Source organism: Trachymyrmex septentrionalis, unplaced genomic scaffold (genome assembly GCF_001594115.1).
Source record: "Trachymyrmex septentrionalis isolate Tsep2-gDNA-1 unplaced genomic scaffold, Tsep1.0 scaffold196, whole genome shotgun sequence".
Taxonomy (NCBI): Eukaryota; Metazoa; Arthropoda; class Insecta; order Hymenoptera; family Formicidae; genus Trachymyrmex; species Trachymyrmex septentrionalis.
In genome coordinates, this window is record NW_017305135.1 from 1,122,403 (window position 1) to 1,134,379 (window position 11,977).

Below are 11,977 nucleotides of genomic sequence, written 5' to 3' on the forward strand. Positions count from 1 at the left end.
GCACGTGCAACTTTGCAATTATCTTTTACGATGGAACTTGTGTGCTGTATTAGCAAATATGCAGTTTAGCGATTTAACCGAGAAATGGAGAATTATTTTTTCTTCCATAATAAAAATTTTCTTATTAATAATATTTATTTGTCATCTATGAATTAACTTGGACAATACTCAATTTACTTGGACAATATTTCGAAATATGATATATTTCGCAGTCCTCACTGATGTGATAACGAAAATACTAGTTCCGCAATTTCCGTCTTACTTACACTTGTTAGCAGCATTGATGTATTCGTAACTATTTACGAAAGCTGTGACAAGAGAGAAAATGAACCAACAAACTATGCGAAAATTCATGGTCGATCTTCGCTCTGCTATCATTCCTTTGAATAAAATTGTCTGTTTAACAGAATTTCCCGAAAAGAAATTTTCCAATTAACGCCACTGCACTCTCATGATTATTTCATATGATCACTGTTATCGCACAAAGAACAGTAATATGATATAGTTATCATTGAGTTATATTAAAGGATATTTTCTCGTTACTTAAAAACCGAATTAAGTCGAGATATAATTTGTTATCCAAAAAGTATCAATTTTTCAATAACGTGTATAATTTTTTCGCAAAACGAATAGGATAACAATGTATCCTTTTGCGTTTGGAGCGTTTCTGCTAAAATGTTGTCGAAATATGTATGCCAAAATATAGATGCCTAGGTAGAACCGCACACTTTCGCTTTCCGTCCTTGAGACTTTTTGCAAGGAATGCCTTTTTGTAGAACCGTCTAGATCGCTTATATCACTGAATCCACATATAATTCGCAACTGATTATAATGAAAAACGAGAGTTAGCTTCTCTCCAACTTGAAATTGTTCACGTCTAACAATCAATTTTGAAATATGTTTTTGCTCCGGTAAATTCTCAAGTATCGTCGATCTCTTGAATAGTTGAATCACTCCGGAAATTTTCAGATTAAAAATGCTTAAATTTCACAAAGGGATGCCCATTTCTCCTGTTACTCCGATCTTGAAAAATGCTGAAACGTTCGATCTTTCAACTCTTCCATCGCGTGCTTCTACACTGAGATTCCTTTTCGTTCTTCTTGTTTATCTACGGCGTTCCGTAGGCAGACGAACGCGAGAGACGCGTGTTCTGCTGAGAATATGCCCGTGAGAAGACCGCGAGAACTCGCGGTTGAAAATATCATCTGACACGCAATCGCGAGTATAAAATAACCGCACTGAACATGAAAGTCCACGAATCCCGAACGAAGTAGATGAACGACGATCGAAGTTTCCGACTGTCCAGCGGCATGTATCACGCGTAGCTGATGATACCCGGCGCTGATCAGGAAAGTCCAAGTATGCGGGGAGCTGGAATGATTAAATCTGGTGGGAGAGAAAGAGAGAGAGAGAGGGGGGGGGAGAGAGAGAGAGAGAGAGAGAAAGAAAGAGAGGAAAGAGATCAAGACAATAACGAGGAACTTCTGCGTAATACGCGTGATGCGTTACGAAAGCAACGGCGAATCATGTTGAAAAGGAAAGAAAGAGAGGAACTAACAATAAGATGGAATTACTTGCTGTTTTAACAGGAGAAATATCCCGAGAAGGATTTTTATGGAATGATAAATGTTGCTGAAGAGTTATTCAAGTCGCGTTAAAATTATATTTTCGAAAAATTAAAGTGGATGTTTGTTTCCTATTTTTTGAGATCAGCCTCTTTCTCAGAGCCTTTAGCTTCTTGTAATGTCTTCTTCAGATTCAAAATATTTCTTTTAGATAACTCTGCTTCGATAATTAATGACTAGAACAATGTGCGCATTTCTCGTTATCGCGTTATTAAAGAAGATATGGAATTGAATTTATGAGTATTATGGTAAAATGATTTATCATTATTATGATTAATTCGAATGTTTGCTAATATCGATGTATATCTCAATCGTAAAAGAAAGATAGCGTATCGAAGAAGTTTTCATAGAAAAAAGTTTCGCTTCATGCTTCATAATCAATTCGTTTATAATAGAAGTATAATTTATTTACTTTATCTTCTCTCGTGTATCTTTTTAACTGGATAATTTACTTCAATATATTCAATAGGAACGTGTCGCTCACGTACACGTGTGAATGAGTCATACTCATTAATAAAGCCGCAATTGCAGTTTTTATTGCTCTTGTGTGTTCTTTTTCATTATATTAATATAGTAATTATTATTAATGTAAATTAGCCACAAATATTATTGTATATTGATAGACGTTGCTGTGTCCAACAAACGATTGATATAACATTGGTAGGCGGTAAAATGGTAACAGTTTCACAAATAAATCACAATTATAGCTGTGCAGTATGATAAGATTTTATCATTGTCGGTATTTGAATTTTTATCTGCGCACAGATGCGCTTTATTTGCAGAGATTCATCCGTTGTAATAATCTCCTGAATATAATATTTGCATAATAATATAAAATAATTATATATATTACGCATTGTGTCCTACAATTGTGTGTGTGTGTGTGTGTGTGTGTGGAGCGCGATATAGAGAGAATATTCATTTAGAACGTAGTTCATTCTCTAAGAATATTATAGAAGCGTTTTTAAATGTTAAACGTCGTATAAAAAAGGTAAGAATATTTATTATAAATTGTAATATTTAATCGTGACACAATAAACAAAACAAAACAAAATTTTTGGTCTACATAGTAATTATATACTATAATATATATAATTATATACTATAATATTATACTTCACTTTCTCTCTCTCTCTCTCTCTCTCTCTTTCTCTCTCTCTCTCTCTCTCTCTCTCTCTCTCTCTCTCTTTCTCCCCCTTTCTCTCTCTAATTGAAATAGATTCGTTTGGTCATTGTTCAATCTAAATTCTTAATTTTTTAAAATACATTTCAATTCAAGCATAAGTATATATTGTTTGAATCCATTTCAAGATTCGTGATAGCATCGAAGTGCAGTTCCGTACGATTGCAAGGATTAAGCACGCGAATTGGAGGATACAGCTTCAGAGATGAGTGACTGTTTGAGAACATCGTAAAAATTATTCCCTAATTTAGGGAGAAACTTTTTTTATTACAATTTTATTGTGTGTATCTTTTAGAATATAATGTGCTAATCAATAGGCCTGTTCTTTTTAATTAAATTTCTTGCACGATTCATCTTTTCTTTTTTTCTTTCTACAATATGATTCATAAGTCGAAAATGAAATTGATATCGATTGATTTTTTAATTTGACTACATTTTCTATTGAGACTACATTTTATTTTCTATATTGAGAGCGAGTGTGGCAGAATAAACAGTGCATTGGTCTGCTATGCTATGAGATCCTGGATTCAATTCCCGGTAAAACCAAAATATTTTCATACACTTGTTCTCCTCTCGGAAGAAAGCGGCAAACTACCGAGAGTATCCTTGCCAAGGACACTTCTCGAAGCAGAAACTTCATTGTTCGGAATCGACGTTAAACTGTAGGTCCCATATGAACTGTGTACAACCAGCGTACACATCACAGGCATATGAGAGAAATCACCATGCTCGGACACGAGCAACAGAACTAAAGAAGAAGACATTCTATTGATCTTTGAAGAAGATCGACATTTTATCAATATTGCATCGAAAAGACCGACGTTTTATCAACGATGCATCGACAAAATCGATCTTCTTTTCAGAAGATCAATAGAAATCTAGCAAGTATCCAATCGACCGGTCTAAAAATCAATCGACTTCAAATCGACCTGTGAACTTGGGCAATGAGAAGAAAAAAGGAAAAAAGATGAACCGTGCAAAAACTTTAGCTGAAAAGAACCTATAATAATACTTATTTTAATAACATAACTGAATTAATTTTATAATTGATTGACATACAATTTGAATTCATAAAAAGTGAATCTATTTGAATTCATTTAAATTCATCTAAATCTATAAAAAAGAATCATGTTCAATCACTGCATATGAATAGAAAAATGATTCAATTTTACCACATTTAATTTCTTTTTATGCATGGATCAAAAATTTGGATTAAAATAAATTAAAAATTTTCGATTTATTTCAATCCTTTTCGGATTTTAGGAATGTCGATAAAAAATATTAGATTGTTTACCAGCATAATTTGATTCACTATGTTTTATTATTAATTATTTATATCTGCAGTCAATCGAAATATCTTTTTAAATAGGAGATTTATTTTATTATATATATATTTCCTTAAGTGTGATATTGTGTTATTCAATACATACGCTTTGTTAAGCCTATTTCTAATATCTACATATTTAGAAGTAGTTCCTATAATTACGGCAAGATTTATTGTTTACACACATTACATAATTTATAGCGATCCCGCGTGAGACTCTTAACTTATGTAGAAACATTGTAATCGTTACGTAATTTTATAGAAAAAAATTGTCGATGGGAGTATAATAGATCTTTTAACGTCCTTTTAACATCCTTTTATTTCTCAGAAACTTAATATTGTACTTTGTTAATACTGATAAAATCATGATTTGTTTAGATGACAAAGGAGTAAAAATCTATAATGCATACATTTGTGGCTTGTTTTTATATAAAATAACTTAAAAACGAATTTTATACAATTCTTACAATTTTATTGGAAATGGGCCGTTTATATTAAAACTTGAAATACGAAAAATATTGGGAAATTTTGGGGGGATTATCAGATTGATTGTGCGAATCCGATAATTTCATCGGCTCGCAATTTAATTCTGAAAAATTAATTCAATTTAAAATGAATGCATATTATATAGTAGTTCGACATCTTAACACTTGGGACGGTAAGGCGCTTCGTATTTCAAGTCTTACAATTTTATTTTGCAAATTTTATAGGTTGAATAATATCAAATATATTATTGATAGTAATAGATCGTTTATGAATCTGTTATATTTTTTTTCATACTTTTTCTTTTTTATTTTTCTCATAGTACAATTTTAAACTTCAAATCGGAGTCTAGCGTAAATCGATTGTAGGACTATAAACTATTATAATCACCTCATATTGAGAAGCACATATATCTATTCACCCGTCCACATTTCACAACCATCCATTCACCCACCCATCTACCCACCCACCCACACACACACACACACACGCGCCCGCGCGCGCACGCACACAAATACATGATGTGTAAACTCCTACCGAGCAATCTCCTCGTGGTGCAAAAAAGTAGGGTCTATTTGGAACCTGATAACTCAGCTCCTAGGCAAGATAAAACAATTTTCTTTATGCCATTTTAAAGGAAATATTCTCGACTTTAAAATTAATGTGGTAACGTTTTTTGCCTCATCGTTGCTTTGCACATAGAAGGCTGCAATGTCATAACATTTTCAAGATTCTAACACTCTCTGCTTTTGGTTTTTTTACGAAAAAAACAGTTTAATAGGACGAAAAATTTCACTTAAGCTATTTTAAAGTAGATGCTTTATCCTTTGTAACGCGCTAAAGAACAATGTCCTGCGATTTCTGGAAGCCGAGATATTAATTTCTTAAAATCGACAAAATTTGTAGGTTTTAAAGTGCTAATTTTTTTGCGTAGTGTATATTGCATTTTAAATGCATCGAAGCATTGATAATATTGATTGATCTTTTGAGGGGTCAAGTTTTACTAAATCCCAACAATAGGACGATACAGCAAGGCTTTAAATTTTCAAACGAGCAATATGAATAATACGAGTAACAGGGTTTAAAAGTAACTAGTTACTTGTAACTAAATTACAGTTACAGTTACTTTTTTCCTGTACCTTTTACATATATTTTTTTTTAACTGTAACTTAACTTATACTTAGTTACAGTTCTTCCAATAACTGTGCAGGGTCACCGACGAGACACTATTAAAGACCGTCAACTCTTTCAAATTTTTGGCGGTATAAAAAGCCAAGACCCGAGGGTAATTGAAGAATGCTGACATTATCGACAATTGATATAAATTTGCTATTATTAACATAAATATTTGACTCAAACATTATTAAATTCATGATTTTTTGTTACATAAATGTTCCATAAATAAATATGCATACTTATAAAGCTATATAATATATTACAGAAAAATTACAATTTTTTTTCTCTGCAGTTATATATAGGGTGCGCCATCTGTTGCGATAGCATCTGAAAGTTGAATAAATTTTGATGTGGGCAAGTTTTTTTATATTTTTTTTTACACAAACTTTATTTATTCCTTTCTATTTTATTTCCATCATGTTTTGAATATAATATCCAACAAATGACCGCCTTTATGTTTGATGCAAAACAATGCCCTTTTTCGTGCATTTTGCATCACATTTTCCAGCGTCTCGGTGGTAATAAGCGATATTTCCCGGTGAATATTGGCTTTGAGTTGAGGTATGGTCTGCGGCTTGTCGATGTACACTTTGCTCTTCAAATACCCCCACAAAAAGAAGTCCGGCGGTGTCAAATCGGGTGAGCGGGGAGGCCAGTCGAAATCGCCGTTTTTCGATATGACGCGGCGGTCGAACATCGTGCGGAGTAGCGTCATTGAATCGCGGGTAGTGTGTGCTGTGGCTCCGTCCTTAATTGATTCATGGCACAAAATAGACTGAAATGACGCGTCGAATAAGCCACTTTCGATGTCAATACGTCAAAAAATGGCGGAACTATTCAAGTTTCAAATGCTATCGCAACAGATGGCGCACCCCATATTATCTCTGTTGATAATCAAACTTTGACGACAACACTGAAATCACAATTTTAAAGAAAAATCGAGTATTATTAAGTTCTATGCGTAAATATGTCTACTAAACTAATAAGTCATAAAATAAGTATAATATTATCAGTTTTTAATTCTTAATCACTTCAATATTCACAAGGACGTGAATTCTCATAAGAATGTCAGTCTTTAATAGTATCTTGTCGGTGACATATAACTAATTTAACAGTTACTTTACATTTTAAGCTTATTTGTCAATTTAATATGATTGGTTAAAATCTGAATACTGATTAAGACTATGGTCCACTTGATGACTACAAATACTTCCAAATATTTTTTGATTGGTCAGTTTGTAAAATTCTTTTTTTCGATTGGTCAATCAAATGCTTTGAAGCGCTAAGAGTGCGTTCCACTTAATATATGCAATTCTCGCATGTATCATTTCATTGATTAATATTTGTAAACAACAAGGATAAAATGACACTTGCGAACGTTGCGGACGTAAGTGGAACGCACTCTGTGTTTTGGAACGCAGTTTGGAGCAAGTATTTTATTATTTCGTCCGTTATTTGAATTATTCCGCATATATTCTCGCGAAATTAAAGGAATTTTATAATAAAATTGTATTGTAAACGTAAATTATTTTTTTCTTTGATAGCCCTAATGATATCAATGTTACTCATATTGTTTTGTCAACAGAAAAGTAACTAAAAAATAACTGAAAAATTACTTTTATAGTAATTGTAACTGTAACAAGTTAATTTTTAGTCTTCGTAACTTGGAATTGTAACTATTTACTTTTGAAAGAAAAAAAACTGTAACTGTAATTAGTTATTTTTACAAAATAATTTTCCCAATCCTGACGATTAGTAGGAGTTTGAAGGAAATGGTCTAAAAAGATTGCGACGTGCGGAGACAAGAAAATTCTAATACTTATAGAAATTTTCTTATTGTCGCAGGCCGCTTCTCCTAAATTATCCCTTTTAAACTTCAATTACTCGTGCTACTTATATTGCTTGTCTAAAAATTGAGAGTTTTAAGATACATTAAGATTTTTTGCTTGCAAATATCGATTATATAGCATGATTATTCCAACCTTTCTTGCAGATATCAATAGTATGGCTATTCCAACCATATCTTCTGAGTGACTATACTATATAGTATACTAAGAGAAAAATGTTTGGTATTTGTAACTACCGGTAAAAAATTTTTCATGCATGAATATGTATAAATATGTATAAATCCAGAGAGCATAAAGTCATCTAAAAGATGACTACAAAACTAAATTTTTATACAGATATCTTTTAGTGAAAGAATATACGAAAAGATAACTAAAAACGACAAATGTCGCACTAGTCATCTTGTAGTCTTATCCATATGATAACTAAAGGATGACTTCTTTGGATACCTTTCAGTCGTCTTTAATACTTCTTTTAATTTTTATATTTTGATACATATAACGTTTAATAACATCGAATTCCTAAATTAATTTTTATACAAAACGAAATAAAATTGCATGACTGACAATATACCTATTACCTGCAATGTTTGTCATGTCCTATGTGCAAGAGTTTTATTATCTTTGATTATCCTCTTTGAGGACCCGATTACAAAAAAATATTTTATTAGTGCTCATTAGAATACGAATAAAATTTTTCATACTGCTATACCTTTCTGCCTATGATTTTTAAACATGAGAAACCGTACTCCATCGATGTCCATTTGATGACGATCTCGCGCATTGTTCGCGAATAAGTGATAAAAAGTATTAAAATAACCGAAAGATATCTTTTTCATGTTGTTTTTTCAGCAATTCGAAAAGATATTTTTTAGTCAATCTTTTGCTTTGCGAAAATGACAACCATTGCAAGATGACAAAAAGATGTCTTTTTTTAAGTTGTCTTTGCGACAAAACTAAAAAATGTTTTATAGACATATTTTAATCATGCTGAAAAGGCAATCTAAAAACAATGTCTTTTTATTATCTTTTAAACACTTTTTTGTTTTGTCGTAAAGACTTTTTTTCGTTATCTTTTGGTATTTTGTGCTATCTGGGATGAATGAACATGTATAGACGTATTTCATATAATTATACAATTATATATAATTATATTTATTTATGAATATTTATGTGAATTTATATGTATGTTTATACTTATCTATACATATTCACGCATAAAACATTTTTTATCGGGTCGACTATATGCCGCCTGGAAAAAGTCGACTATAAGCCGACACAGTCACTCGTATTGTATGGGTACATATAATATGTAGTGCGCACATTAAAAGTTATGGTTTATTCGATAGAGCTCCAGCATCTATTTTCTATAAATTTTTTTATTACCTTTGCTCAACGAGATAATGCAGAGGAATAAGTATTTTACTCGCTAGTATAAGATGATTTAAGCCTTCGATGATAGGCTTATGATTATGTAAGTATAATATGTTGTATATTTATTATATTTTTACTGTATTTACATTATAAAACTGTAACAAACTTTATTTAAAAATTAAATATACATTGTTATTATGAAATGTACTACAAATTTATTAGATTCATAAATGCAAATAAAAAAGAACATTATGATTACAATAATTGACTTATGACGTATTATGTATATATATATGTTAACATAATGATTCATAATTATTTGGAATCTATAATGTGTATGTGAGTTTTCAAAAACTCATTTGAAATTTTTATGGTACTATATATCAACAGTTGATGAATGATTGCGTATTAAATATTATACATTTACTTATATCTAGTTAGTATTTTTGTATATTCCATTATAAAGTGTGAATATATTTTGTTTTATGTAACCGAATGAATGTAATGTACTATTGCATAATGCTTTTGTAAAAAATGTTGTGTAAAATTGTTGCAGATAATTTTGAACAATATTATTTTTACATATGTAATTGTTACAGAGTAATTTAGGATTTAACATACTTAAAATTGAATACGTTTCTACAAGAAAGATTGCAAAGTAATAAGATATAAAATTCGTTGAGCATCTATTTGTTTTTATATCTTGAAAATAATCATGAAAATAAATTATACACAATTGCTTATAAAGATGCACTATTTCTTTTTTATGGGAAGTAAGTGACCATCTTATTTAATATATTTACACACACACACACACGCACACACGCGCGCGCACGCATATACGTACATAGACAGGATGTTCTATTTTATTTTAAACAGACAATTTTCTCTAAAACTATCGATACAAAAAAATAATTTTGATAAAAATGAAATAATTTCGAAGGGGATGTTTTTAGTAGTTAGGGTGAAACTACTAGTTGTGCTAACTCTTAGTTAACTACCACTATAGTTGCGGATAATTCTTTAAAAAAAGAATCATTTTTTTAATCAGGACAATATCAAACAATTAATTAAGATTATTAAAAATATTTAATAATCTTAATTGATCATAAAGATTACACTATGGATGATTTTATTCCATTTTATTACTGTTTCATATATTTTAATTTGAATTAAATAAAGAGGATAATGACAATTATTTACAATTAGATCCCATGTACTAATTGCGGTAAATTGAATGAATTCACCAAATGCTTTAATTTTTTTAGTGGCGTTACTACATCCCGTAAGGATAATAAAAATTATTTGCGCATGCATATATCATAATATATAACAAAATTATATTATAATTGATGATCTTTATCTAGTTCTAGGATTTAATTGTGGACCATGATTGGACAATTTTAACACATCCAAGTTTATTTAAAATTAGTGACAATAAAAAATCAATGATAATTTAAAAAAAATTATGAAAATTAAACGTTTAGCAATAAAAAAATAGTTAAATTATGAATAATAACATTTACATATAGACTTTTTACATATAGACATGCATGTATATTATTTTATATTCTATTTTGATATTAAAAACAAATAAATTTTTTCGGAATGACATCATTTGTAAAATTTGACATGTTTTTAAACATTTTTATAATAAATTTATGTAATAAAAGTATCGTTATAATATTAGTGATTAAACAACATCCGCGGACACATTTAATCTCAATTGGAGCATAACGTTGATCTTTTCCATAAAATCTAATGCTATTTACTATACCTACTATAAAAGCTATAAAGCAATTCTTATGATATCATACTTTATTTGAATAAATGAATTTATATTTGAATAAATTTTTAAAGATGCATACGTTAGTTAATCTTGTACATTTAATTATAAATTAACGACATCAATAAAATGTGTGTAGCGTTATTCTTAATAAATTAAATTCAATTGATATTTGAAAGAAATAAAACAAATGCTAAAGAATCTTGTGATATATAATTATATATACATTTAATAAAAAATAATATAATTATTTAAATATAAAAAGTGATCTGGAATTAATGCCTGATCCGCATCTAGTGGTTTTACCCTGTCATTTTCTTTAGATGGAAGCATTAAAAAGATATGAAGATCACCTGGTCACCTCTACTTTTAAAAATGGAATTATATAATTTTTTTTTCCATAATAGTTCCTTAATTAATCAGGTTCTGTTTGCATGTACAGAATACTGGTACACATTCATATTAGCGATTATAGGATATATCGGTCTGTGTTTGCGTTGCGTGGTCGTCTATACTGGAATCTATCCGCAGTTACGAATTTGCGTTATATCATAATTTATACGCATTTGCAAACAGCCGATATATGAGCGTGAAACTGCCACGCATAGCGGATGTTCGTCATACATTCCTATAAGCATTGTCGCACAAAATTTATCCGCAATTGCACGTTTTTAAATGTTCCGAATTGTGATTGTATTTGCGGTACACCGATACATGATTTATCGGTTTCTATAAACCATAATTATATTTCTTGTAATTTGATGGATTCTCCTTCTCGCACGCCGAGCTGCGAGACAGGGATATGCTGTTGCTATATTTCAACTATCTTCAATACAGATTAATTCGTGCATACAGATAGGACATTTATGAGTGTGTATACATCGTTTCAAGTTTCTCTCTTCAGAGAGCATGTGAGCGCGGTGAGGTATATTCGTAGTAGTGAGGTATATTTGTACGCGATTAATTTTCTAGCGCGATTGTAACCGGAGAAATACTTTAAACATCTTTGACTCTCACAGCCATTTAATTTGTTTTAAAAAACAAATGATTCTGTATTATGTCCAATATAAAAACATTTTACCATACCATAAATATATACTTTAGCTAACAAATACATACAATAAAAAGATTACGATAAAAAGATATTAAAAGTAAATTTTATTAGTTAAAAATTACACTATT

At 30.4% G+C, this 11,977-nt stretch overlaps 2 protein-coding genes across 3 annotated transcripts in view; one reads left to right on the forward strand and one right to left on the reverse strand.

Moving 5' to 3' along the window:
- Positions 1 to 1,363, reverse strand: part of LOC108747251 (transferrin) — a 10,196-nt gene extending 8,833 nt beyond the window's left edge. For both annotated transcript variants that reach the window (XM_018484629.1, XM_018484628.1), the window contains exon 1: positions 267 to 1,363. In XM_018484629.1, the coding sequence (XP_018340131.1) occupies positions 267 to 378 (112 nt within the window). In that variant the 5' untranslated portion in view covers positions 379 to 1,363. The remainder of the gene's footprint in view (positions 1 to 266) is intronic.
- Positions 1,364 to 9,724: 8,361 nt separating this feature from the next.
- LOC108747154 (major facilitator superfamily domain-containing protein 6-like) overlaps positions 9,725 to 11,977 on the forward strand; it is a 5,167-nt gene continuing 2,914 nt past the window's right edge. Inside the window, exon 1 of the mRNA XM_018484433.1 lies at positions 9,725 to 9,782. Within this exon, the coding sequence (XP_018339935.1) occupies positions 9,725 to 9,782 (58 nt within the window). The remainder of the gene's footprint in view (positions 9,783 to 11,977) is intronic.